Source organism: Equus quagga, chromosome 15, assembly GCF_021613505.1.
Source record: "Equus quagga isolate Etosha38 chromosome 15, UCLA_HA_Equagga_1.0, whole genome shotgun sequence".
NCBI classification, from domain to species: domain Eukaryota; kingdom Metazoa; phylum Chordata; class Mammalia; order Perissodactyla; family Equidae; genus Equus; species Equus quagga.
Genome location: NC_060281.1, coordinates 69,991,518 through 70,003,599, shown reverse-complemented (window position 1 = coordinate 70,003,599; position 12,082 = coordinate 69,991,518). Strand labels below are relative to the sequence as shown.

Here is a 12,082-nt window from a genome sequence, read left to right as displayed (position 1 = left end):
ACACTTTACACGTATTACCTCATTTAATCCTCATAATAATACCCACTTTTTACCGTGAAGAGGCTGATTTACGGAAAGGTAATAATCTGGCCAGGGTTGGAATCTAGCTGAGCTGAGATCTGAAGCCTCTGAGTTCAAGGTCTTAATTCACGTGACACTGCTTTGCAGTTCTTCAAAAAGAAAGAAACAGATGTGTACTGATGTGGAAACTCCATGAGAAAAGACTGAGTGAAACAATCAAGGTGCGCCGTATCCAATGAGGCATCCTGGACTGGCGCAAGGAACAGAAGGACGTGGATGTAAAACCTGGCGGATCCGAATACAGCCTGCAGGTTAGCTCCCAGCAACATGCCAAGGCAGGCTTCCGCGTTCTGACCAGTGACGGCGGTAACGTGAGATGTTGCTATTAGGGGAGACTGCTGACAGCTCTGCGGGAACTCTCTGCACTGTCTTTGCAACTTCTCAGTAAATTAAAATTATCCCCAAATAAACATCTATCTTAAAAAAGGAAAAAAAAATCGACCCAAGAACTAAAGGGCAGAACAGTTTAGAATAGATTACCATTTGTGTGTGGGGGAAAGGGATATCCCCCTTCTGCATTTGTGTAAACATGCACATTTGAACATACACAAAATATCTGCAGAAAGACACAGAGTGAGCGGTCTCCGGGGCTGCCTCTGGGCAGAGCGCTTGGCGCGAGGGAGACCGAGTGTTCACCATAACCCTTTGCATTGTTTGACTTAAAAAAAAATCACGTTTATATTTAAATTTTTTAAAATTATTTTTATTATTATTTTTTCCTAGAAAGTAAAACATGGAAAAAAATAACATCAACATCCTCAGGTCTTGAGGCAGAAGGACAGTAGGGCAGGGGCTTTAAAATCCCCCACGCTCAGGTCTCCTTTTTTTTTTGATGAAGATTAGCCCCGAGGTAAATATCTGCTGCCAATCCTACTCTTTTCGCTGAGGAAGACTGGCCCTGAGCTAACATCCGTGCCCATCTTCCTCTACTTTATATGTGGAATGCCTGCCACAGCATGGCCTGCCAAGGGATGCCATGTCCATACCCGGGATCCGAACCGGTGAACCCGGGGCCGCCGAAGCGGAATGTGCACACTTAACTGCTGCGCCACTGGGCCAGCCCCCAGGTCTCCTTTGATGAGAGAAAATTTTAACCAAAATGCCTCAGTAACTTTTTGCTGTTGTCCAGTTCTCCAGCTGTATGCAATTGACTGCCTTCTTACACATTTTTGAGGGAGGAAATTCAAATCTCACCCTTAACTGAGTCCAGTTCTGGGGTCCTTGGGCAGGTGTGCTGCATGGTGCATGGGTGCACGCCCGCATGTGTGTGTGTGAGTGTGCGTGCGTATACATAACCATCCTCAGCTGCCATGTCCGCCTGCTGGAGCAGGTCCATCTCTCTGGCTATTCTGTCTGCCTTTTGTCTCCCTGGGCTCACTGGGCCAACTGTTCCAGGAGCTGGGGCTGGCGCCTGACCTCTCACGTGTGGACCTGGGGAGGGGCAGGCAGAGGCATGGACAGAGTGCACCGGTTTGACTACTCCACTGATCGTGTTCTAGATATTTACTGTTATTTTCTGCTTTATTCCATCAATTACTAAGCGAGCCATGTTAAAATCTCCCACTATGATAGTGGATGTATTTCTCTTTTAATTTCTGCCCACTCTTTAAATTATTATATTAAGGGCTGGCCTCATGGCCTAGTGGTTAAGTTTAGTGCACTCTACTTGGGTGGCCCAGCTCTGTGGGTTCAGATCCCAGGTACAGACCTACACCACTCACCGGTGGCCACACTGTGGTGGTGACCCACATACAAAATAGAAGAAGACTGCCACAGATGGTAGCTCAGAGTGAATCTTCCTCAGCAAAAGAAAAAAATAAAGAAAAGAAAGAAAGAAAAATAAACAAATACTTATATTTAAAGTGTACAACTTGGTGGTTTTTAATATATTCACAAAGTTATGCAACCATCACCACTATGTTTTCATCACTCCAAAAAGAAACCTTGTACCCAGAGGCAGTCACTCCCTTTCCCAACCTCTCTCTAGCCTTTGGCAACCACTAATCTACTTTCTATCTTTATAGATTTGCCTCTTCTGGACATATTTCTGTTCACTTGAGCTTTATATATTTTGAGGCTAAATTACTAGGTATGTACAAATTGAAAACAATTATATTTTCCTGGTAAATCACTCTTTATCATTAAAGAGTAACCTTCTTTATCCACAGTAATGCTTTTGCCTTAAGTCTGTTTTGTCGCACAATCGTCTAGTTACACCAGCTTTCTTTTGGTTGGTGTTTGCGAGGTGTCTCTTTTCCCAGTCTTTTACTTTCAATCTTTATAAGAGATGTCTCATAAACAACATATATTTGAATTTTAAAAATCCTTTCTGATAATCTCTGTCTTTTATTTAGAACTTTTAGTGCATTTACATTTAATATAACCTCTGTCATAACTGTTTGAATCTCTCATCCTATCATCTACCCCTCCTGTGCTCTCTGTTTCTTACACTCGCTCTGTTTGGTCTTCTCGTCCTTCTTGCCTTTATCTGAGGGACTCAGTGTGTACTATTATGATGCTGTGACATTGTGATATAATAAGAAATATATATTTGGTCTTTGACCCCAGTTCTTGGCACAAGAGTTCCTAAAACCCTTGTAATTTCCTGAGTGATAGGGGTGAGAGGAGTGTCTTTTGTTATTGATAACAAGCCCCTTTTGATGATGTCTCAGTTTATGTTAATGAGGTGTCTCTTGGTGGGCCCCTAGACAGCTTCGGGATGGGGGCATTGGCAGGAAGACCGAGGCATGATTAGAGTCGGAACTGTCAACCCTACCCCCTGACCTCTGGAGAGGGGAAAGGAGCTGGGGATTGAGCTAATCACCAATGGCCAACGATTTAAACAATCATGCCTACATAATGAACATCCATTAATCCCTAAACAATGGGATTTGGAGAGCTTCTGGGTTGGAGGGTGACACACCCCAATTCCATTGGGACAGAGCTCCTGCGCTTGGGACTCTTCCAGACTTCGCTCTATGTACCTTTTCATCTGTCTCCTTTCTAATATCCTTTGTATCCTTTATAAACCAGTAATAGCAGGCAAAGTGTTTCTCTGAGTTCGTGAGCCGTTCCTACAAACTACTGAACCTGAGGAGGGAGTTGTGGGAACCCCCAACTTTGTAAGCAAGTCGGACAGGAGAGTGGGTTTCCTGGAGACCGGCTACTTACACCTGGCCTCTGATGTGGGGCAGTCTGGTGGGCCTGAGCCCCTAACCTGTGGGGTCAGAATTGAATTAAACTGTAGGACGCACAGTTGGTGTCTGGGGAGTTGGAAAACTGGTTGGTGTGGGGGAAAACCCACACACGTTTGGTGTCAGAAGTACTGTGAGTAGAAAAACAGTTTCCTTTAGCCACGCACTTCTGCCCCTGCCCCTTTGGCACTGCAGGAGGGAGATTCAGGCCCTCACATGTGCCTCTCCGCCTCCAACCTGACACAGTCCAGAGCGCCAGGCACAGAGTGACAAACGAGCTTACAAAGGGTGACAGAACGAACAGCCCTCTGTCTGGAACTGTAAGCGCCGGGCACTGGAATATCAGTGGCCCCATCCCTGGGGCTGGGCATGATTCCCACCTCCTTGTCAGACTGCACCACATGTCTCTGGGAGCCCCCGATCAAGGGGTCCCAGAGAAATATAAGCCTTCCTTCAGGGGGCTGATTTCAGCAGACCTGAGTTCTAGTCCTGACTCTGCCACTAACTTGCTGTGTGACCTTGGGCAAATCACCGCCCCTCTCTCAGCCTAAGTTTTCCTCATCCACTCAATAAGGAGGTTGGACTAGATAACAAGAACTCACAGTAATAATAGCTAGCACTTGCTGAGTGCACGTACCAGGTACTATTCTAAGCAGTGTACAGGTATTAATACATTTAACCCTCACCACAACCTTAGGAGGGAGATACGTTTATTTCTCCCATTTTTACATGGGGAGCAACTCAGGCACACAGAGGTCAAGTGGCTTGATCAAGGCCACTCAGGAGGGAAGACCTGGGATTAGCATTCAAACGTGGGCAGTCTGGCTCTGAAGCCACTGCTCATAACCACCAAGACTTTTGCTTTCACTGCAATAATTACATCTCAACAAGGGAAACCCAAGGAAAAGAGAATTCCAGCACCTGGATCAAACACTTCCTTTTTTCTGGGTCCCTACAGTCCTTATCAGTGCGCTACTTTATTCTCACACAGTTGTAACCACAAGTTCTGAACTTCCCCAGGCCCCAACAAAAGTCCATCGCCCACCCCATCCAACACAAGGAGGGGCTGGCGTGGGACCGCAAGGAGCTCTCCCAGTCTGAAGAGACGGGGATGAGATTCCCTGGGGTGAGCTGCAAGAGGCAGCCTACAACTGGAAAGGGGATCGCGGGGGAGAGCAGAGCCAATACAGCCCAGGGTGCCCAGACCAGATCCCTCTCTCTGTCTTTGCTTCCCCAGCACCAGCAGTGGGCCTGGAGTGAAGGTTCTAGATCACCATTGGTAAGATGAATGACCACTGAGGGGCTCCAGCGCCATTCAGACCTGCGTCACCATCCTGGCTTGCTCATTGTCACATGTGTCCCTGTGACGAGTACCTCAAATCTCTTCCCAGCACACCTGGATACCATCCAGACCTTGGCCTCTAAGGGACTATGTGATCTGACCCCTGCTGACCCCTCTGACCTCATCTGAATCCACCCTTGGCCTCGATCACCTTCTGTGACACTGGCCTTCTTGGTTTTCCATAAACAGACATGCCCCAGGGCCTTTGCTTCCCCCCAAGCTATCTGCACGGCTCACTCTGCCACTTTATTAGGGCCCAAACGTCACCTCGTCAGAGGCCTTTACTAGATCTAGAGAAGGCCCCCACCAAGTCACCTTTATCATAGCCCCCTGTTTTAGTTCTTCCACAGCACTCGTCACCGTTTGGAACTGTCATCTACTCGTTTGTTTACATCTATATCATCTATCTCGTCCACACTAGAACATAAGCTTCATGAGGGCAGGGTCTTTGTCTTGTCCAACGTGCATGCCCACTGCCTAGAAAAGAGCCTAGAACAGTGAGGAATCTGTACCAATTTGTTGAATGCACCTCTCAGTTTCAGCATCTGTAAATGAGGCTGAACAATGTCTCTCAGGCAGAGTGATGGTGACAAGGGGGGACGAAGGCTCTGGCAATTAGAAGCACCGTGACCATTACCGTCACTGACGACGCAGGTGACGCCAGCGGGAACCGCCTGCCCCTGACCTCCCGTGCTGACCCCTCTTACCTTCGTGCTTCTGGAACTCCTCCTCGGAGAAGCTGACGTCCTTGTGGGAGAGGTTGGTCATGAGCTGTTTGTTCTCCTCCTGCAGCTGGGCGATCTGGGAAAGCAGGTCCTGTGCCTCCCCTCGCCACACGTCCTCCACCAGCTCCAGCTCCTGCGAAGGCGACGGCAGCATGGGGTGACAGCGGCCTCACCCCCCGACCCTCGGGAGCCGCTCGGGGTCACCGGCGCTCTGGGTCGTCCCCTGCCCCTGAGAACCAGGCCTCGGCAGTGAGCAGACAGGCCACCATGAGCCCACATGCGACTCTGCGAGAAACAGAAGCGCCCTTCCTCTGGGCAAGGCCTGCGTTTATGCTGTGAGGACCTGGCCGGGTCAGAACCGCCCCAGGGACAACCACGGGGCTGGAACCGCACCTTTAACTACGCAGACGGGGAGAGAGTGCATGAGCAGCCCGGGCTTTGGGAACCCCAACATTCCCAGCCTCCCGGGAGGTCACGTCCCTGATCTTTCGACAGACCCTCAGTGGGGACAAACCTCTCCCCAAGGGAGAAAGAGGCTGCAAAGACCCCGGGATGCCACCCGGCCCCAGAGTTCTCTGTATGTCTGACAAAGGCATCTCTTCAAGCGGTCCTGGGCAACTCACTTTACAACTCTGAGCCTCAGTTTCCCTTCATTGGGGAGCCCAATTATGAAGGCTCACAGGCTTGAGGTGAGGATAGACCTCAACCATCAGTCTATTAAAATTATTTTGAGGAAGGCTGTAATCAGAGAAATAGACAGCAAGTGTTGACAAGGATATGATGAAATTGGGGGCATTCCCGGTGAGCATGGAAAACGGGGTGGCCGCTGTGGAAAGCAGGCTGGCGGTTCCTCAATAAGTTAAATGCAGGCACCATACGACCCAGCAATTCCACTCCCAGGATCTGCCCAGGAAACATGAAAACAGGTCCGCACAAAAACGTGTTCACCAGTGTGCAAAGCAGCACTATTCACAACAGCCCAGAGGTAGAAAAAACCCAGAGGTCTATCCACTGACGAACGGGTGAACAAAATGTGGACCATCCAGACAACAGAATGTTATTCAGACAAAGAGGAATGAAGCACTGACACCTGCTACAACCCGGATGAACCTTGAAAACGTCATGCTAAGCAAAAGCAGCCAGTCACAACAGGCCACATATTACATGATTCCAGCAACGTGAAACATCCAGAATAGGTAAATCCATAGAGACAGGAAGCAGACTGGCGGCTGTCTAGGGCGGAGGGTTGGGGCGGGACTGAGGCGTGACTGTTCAAGGGTATGGGTTTTCTTTCTGGAATAACGAAAGTGTTCTAAAATTAACTGTGGTGATGGTTGCACAACTCTGGGAATGTACTAAAAACCGCTGAATTGCACGCTTTCAATGGATGAATTGTACAGCATGTGAATTATATTCAATAAAGGTTATCAAAAAAAAAGGTACTCGTAAAACCATAAACTCCACAGCATTATGGCTGCAGCCTGTATGGATGGCAGTTTACAGCGTGGAGACTGGAGCCCGTTGACCCGACTTTGAATCCTGTTTCCGCCACTAACGAGCTGATCGTGGACAAGTTATTCAACCTCTGAGTGCCTTGGCAATGAGGAAAATAGTGCAGAACGACCTCTGAGGGTCGTCGTGATGATGAAAGGGTTAACACATGTCAATGTCTGGAACAGTGCCCAGCACCCAGAATGTGCCACAGATGTGTTTGCTGATTTCTGCTCCTCCTGCAGCCCATCCCGAGGCGGCCCCGGTGGCCGGACGTGCTGCGTCGCCTCTGTTCATCTTTTAAATAAGTCCCTAAATCCCCTCGCCTTTGTCGGGGAGCCTGCTGCGCTGGGGAAATGAGAGGTGACAACTAAGTGTGCGCACAGGGCTTCAAGGTCATCAGGGGAGGTGAAGGGCAGGGCCAGAGGGCGGAAGTGGTGGTGGAAGGATGGAGTGGGCATGTGACCTTCTCACGCGCAGGCGTGGCCGGAAGCAGAGTCAGGCTCTTCCAGCCCATCCTTCTCTGCTCCCGCCTGGTGCGGGCCAGGCACACGGAGGGCCCCAGCAGGGCTCAGTCATGTGTAACTGGCTGGGGGAGGCAGGACAATGGCCCCCAAAGACGTGCACATCCAAATCCCTAATTTGACTTCACATGGCAAAAGGGACTTTGCAGATGCGATCCAGCTAAGGACGCTGAGATGGAGAGACTCTCCTGGGTCATCCGGGTGGGCCCAGTGTAATCATAAGGGTCCTTCTAAGTGAAAGAGGGAGGCAGGAGGGTGAAGGTCAGAGGCGACATGGCCACACAAGCAGAGGTCAGAGTCCGGGATTTGAAGATGCTACTCTGCTGGCTCCAAAGATGGAGGAAGGGGCCAAAAGCCAAGGAGTGTTGGTGGCCTCCGGAAGCTGGGAAAGGCAAGGAATGGATTCTCCCCAAAAGCTACTAGAAGGAACAAATTTCCTGACACCCTGATTTTAACCCAGTTAAGACCCATTTCTGACTTCTGACCTCCAGAACTTTATCTGGTATTATCTATATTGATATTAATATATTATCCAGTATTATAATAAATTTGGGTTGTTTTCAGCCAGTAAGTTTACGGCAATTTGTTATAGCAGCAACAGGAGATGAATACAGACTTTAACCCTCAGTTCTTTTTTTCTTCTCTCAGTGAACTGAAGTCGATGCTGGGGGAGCTGGTTCTTGCCTCTGAGCTGACCACGGAGAATTTAACCTTGCCTCCATACCAGCTAAAAAGGCTCTTCCAGGAAGTCACCCCTGGTTGATCGCCTTCTTTGCCTTGTCTCAACACTAATAGCCTTCAGACTCCTTACACTGGCCTACAAGGCCCAGCATAACCAGACTCCTGGCCCTCCCTGACCTCATCTCCCATTCCTCCTCCTCACTTGCTCTGCTCTAGCCACACTGGCCTTCTTTGTGTTCCTTGAACACACCAAGCTCATCCCTACCTCAGGGCCTTTGCACTTGCTGTAGCTTCTGCCTAGAATGCCCTTCCTCCAGATCTCTCCATGGCTGGCACCTACACCTCATTCAGATCTCAGTTCAGATGTCACCTCCTCAGGGAAGTCTTCCTGACTGCTCCATCTAACAGATCCCCACCCTGGCCAGTCTCTTTCATATGTCCCTGTTTTATTTTCTTCATGGCACTTATCCAAAGGGGAAATTTTTAAAACTTTAAAAAAAAAACTATCCCCTCACACTAGAATTTCACCATTCCACAGAGCAGCCACAAGCCACGTGTGGCTGCTGAGCACTTGAAATGTGGCTGGTCTGAACGGAAACACGCAGGAAAGGTTAAATATGCACTGGATTTCTGAAGACGTAGGAAAAAAGAATGAAAAATATCTCAATAAATTTTTTTGTAACTATGTGTAGTGATGGATGTTAACTAAACTTACTGTGGCAATCGTTTCACAATATATACATATATCAAATCATTATGTTGTATACCTAAAATGAATACAATGTTACATGTCAATTACATCCCAAGAAAAAAATTTTTACATTGATTACATGTTGAAATATTTTGGATACGCTGATTTTGATACAATATGTTATTAAAATTAACCTTAGCTGGGTCTTTTTATTAATGTGACAAGCCACATTACATTTCTATGGGACAGCACTGCACTAGAACGTCTGGTCCATGAGGGCAATGACCTCATCTGTGGTCACTGCTGTCTCCCCAGAGCCGAGAACAGTGCCTGGCTCACAGATGCTCAATAAATCAATCTGCTGAATGAATAAATGAATAACATTTACTGTTTGCATTATAGCAACTGTATCTGCACAGCCACCACTTTCCGAAGCCTCTTGGTGTGTTTTTCCTGTCTTCCCAGTTACCCAGTGCTGCCCGAGAGGAAGACTGGCATTCCTTTTCTCTGCATTGCCCATGTCACCTACGACACACGCTGCACGCTGTGGCTTGTCGATGGGGTTGCAGACTGAGCAATCAGGTAGAACATGGTAAGACTATGGCCTGGGTCTGAGTGATGAGCAGAACTGACTGAATCTGGGGGTCTGCTGGGAGGAGGAGTTGAGGGAAGAGAGGGTGCATGCTTTACTGGAGCCATATTTGTTGAAAGAGAGAGTGAGGAATTAAGGAACGAAGGAAGGAGGGAAAGAACAGAGAATAAGCCCAAGAACACGCTAAGGAGATTTTTGTGGAAATAACACCTTGAAGAGCCTTTGAGACTACAGGGGAAAAAAAATCAGAGAAATCTCTTGTTTCTCAAAATACAAAGTAAAGGAGCCTGGGGCTGAGATACAAAAAAAAAAAAGGATTTTGTCCTCTGATTTCTCAGGGATCCTTAATGTTTACAAACAGCCCTGGCTCTGGACACACTGGGGTTTCCTTCCCGGCTGACAGCATTCCAGAAGCGACAAGTGCAGCTGGCTGAGAGTTCCACCCGACTCCGGGCCTAGTGGCCTCCGATGGCTCCCAGGGGTGCCTCCCAGCCTGGTGGCAGCAGAACTAAAATGCCGGGGGTGGGGACACGAATGCCAGGACTTCCGTGTGACGTGGGCTAAGCCCCCTCGTCCCTGTTAAGAAGAGGCAGCCACGTGAGAGGATGGCAAGGTCCCTTCCTTCCCTGACCCTCTAGGAGAGACGGAGGGATGTGGGGTGGGAGCAGGGGTGCCCGCGATGGGGGTGGGTCCCCAATGTCAGCCTGCAGGCACCTCAGTGAACGCCCCGCAGGCCTAAAAGCAACAGGCAACACCTAGCAGGCCCTCGCAATGGGCCGGGCTCTCTCCTGAGCACTTCACACATATTAACTCTCATTCTCACCACAACCCCACGAGATGGGTACTTTTATTACCCCCGTCTTACAGCTGAGGAAACTGAGGCACAGAGAGGCTGGGTGACCTGCCCAAGATCACACAGCCCAGGAGGGGTAGGGTTTGAAACCAGGCTGTCTGGCTCCAAAGTCCCTGCTCCTGGGAAGCTTGACATTAATTACAGGGCTGGGCATTTTCAAGCTCCCAGTGTGATCTTGGAAATGTTGCCTAACTCTTGGGAGCTTGAGTTTCCTTCTGACCCCAGGGCAAAGGGACCTACGAGGACAAACACAGTCAAACCTGGCCAACACTGGCGCTCTTAACCACCCGTGGATCTGCCCTCAGGGTGAGACTGGAGACACAGCCTGGGCCATCTTCCTTGAAAACACATAGACCTCAAAGAACACGATAGGTGATGGCCTGCCAGGGAGGTTCAGAGAGGCCAAGGGTATTTCCTGAGGCCACACAGCAAGCCAGAGCCTGCTCAGGCACTCTGAGCTCCCAAGGAAAGGCGTTTCCTCCCATTCTCAGTCTGAAGGGTCTGACAGGAGCTTCCCTGGGCTGAGGTTACAGCAGGAAACCACACATCTCCCACTTCCTTCTCCTCAGACACCTAGTCTGGACTCCTGGCCCAGTGGGGAAGCCCTGGTTCATGAGCCCAGAGAGATTCTTGTTCGCAAGGCACAGGCTTAGCTCTAACGCTGCCCCAGATCACCCCCTTCCCCAAATCCACACAGGATGGGGAAGAAACGCTGGAATGACTCTCACTGCGGGTGGGACTCTCTCAGCACTAACTCGGCAGGAATCTCTCCCCCTCACTCTGACCCTCGGTTTCTTCATCTGTAAAATGAAGATGATAATTCCTACCTCACATCATTCTCTGAGGATTAAAGATAAAACCAGGGGGAGGCAAACACTTCGGAGTACAGACTAATATCTAGAAGGAACCCTGGGAAGCAACTTGCAAGCAGGAACCCAGAGACTGTGGGTCTAGGAGCTCAGGGGCTGGAGGTCACACCCCCTTTGCTGTGGGGGGTTCCGCGGTGGGATGAAAAGGGGGCCTGGTGTCACATCTTCTTAGGTAACACTGAAGGGCAGGGGGCTTCCTTCATTTCCGGAAAATAATATTATCTAAGCACTTTACATATATCATGCCTTTTAATTCTTATAAGGTGGGTCCTAATACTATCACCATTTGACATGTGAGGAAACAAGGCACAGAGAGGTTAAGTAACGTACCCAAGGCCACACAGCTATTAAATAGTAAAGGTAGGATTGGAACTCAGGTATGACTCCAAAGAACTGCCCTTAATCTCTGGGGTGATATATGCCAGGTGCCCCTGGCTGAGCAAAAGAGGGCCAGGGGTCTCCCTCTCTCCCTCTCTCATCCAGTCGGGTCTCCTCTCGTCTTGTCCCTGTATACACGTATGTGCGCACCTACAGTTGCCCAACGCTGGGGGGCCCTTAGGTCCCGCGGCCCCACTGCCCGGATGGGCAGACTGAGGCCGCTGCCCACCTTCTGGTGCTTGCGCTCCTTCTCGATGCGGTCCATCCTCTCCAGGCGCAGACGGTCCAGCTCGAGGCGCAGCTCGTCCAGCTCGGGCGCGACGTGGTGGCGGCTGACCAGCACCTCCAGGATCTCCAGGACGCGCACGACCTTGGGCATGAGGCGCGCGATGGCCTCGCAGCCGTGCTGATCGATGACCCGCTCGAACTCGTGGCCCACGAGCGACGCGATGTCGTACACGTCCATGACGGTCAGCTCCGCCACGTTCTTCTCCAGCGCCGACTCGGCCCCCGGCGACGACCCCCGGTCCTCCTCCATGGCCCCCCGCCCGGCCTCCCCCGCTCCCCGCCAACTAGTGCAACTCCCAAACTTGCCGCTGTCGAGGGCAGCGCCGGGCCGGGCCCACCTTGCGCGCCGCCGGCCGCGCTCAGCTGGCCCTCG

At 50.2% G+C, this 12,082-nt stretch overlaps 2 protein-coding genes across 5 annotated transcripts in view; both read right to left on the bottom strand.

Annotated features, from left to right (window-relative positions):
- Nucleotides 1–12,076, bottom strand: part of RILPL1 (Rab interacting lysosomal protein like 1) — a 44,233-nt gene extending 32,157 nt beyond the window's left edge. For all 4 annotated transcript variants that reach the window (XM_046639898.1, XM_046639899.1, XM_046639900.1 and 1 more), the window contains exons 1-2: nt 11,651–12,076; nt 5,325–5,475 (exon numbers count right to left, since the gene is read on the bottom strand). In XM_046639898.1, coding sequence (XP_046495854.1) covers nt 5,325–5,475; nt 11,651–11,959 — 460 coding nt within the window. In that variant the 5' untranslated portion in view covers nt 11,960–12,076. The remainder of the gene's footprint in view (nt 1–5,324; nt 5,476–11,650) is intronic.
- The window catches only part of LOC124227128 (translation initiation factor IF-2-like), a 1,494-nt gene continuing 1,405 nt past the window's right edge, over nt 11,994–12,082 (bottom strand). The window contains exon 4 of the mRNA XM_046641016.1: nt 11,994–12,067. Coding sequence (XP_046496972.1) covers nt 11,994–12,067 — 74 coding nt within the window. The remainder of the gene's footprint in view (nt 12,068–12,082) is intronic.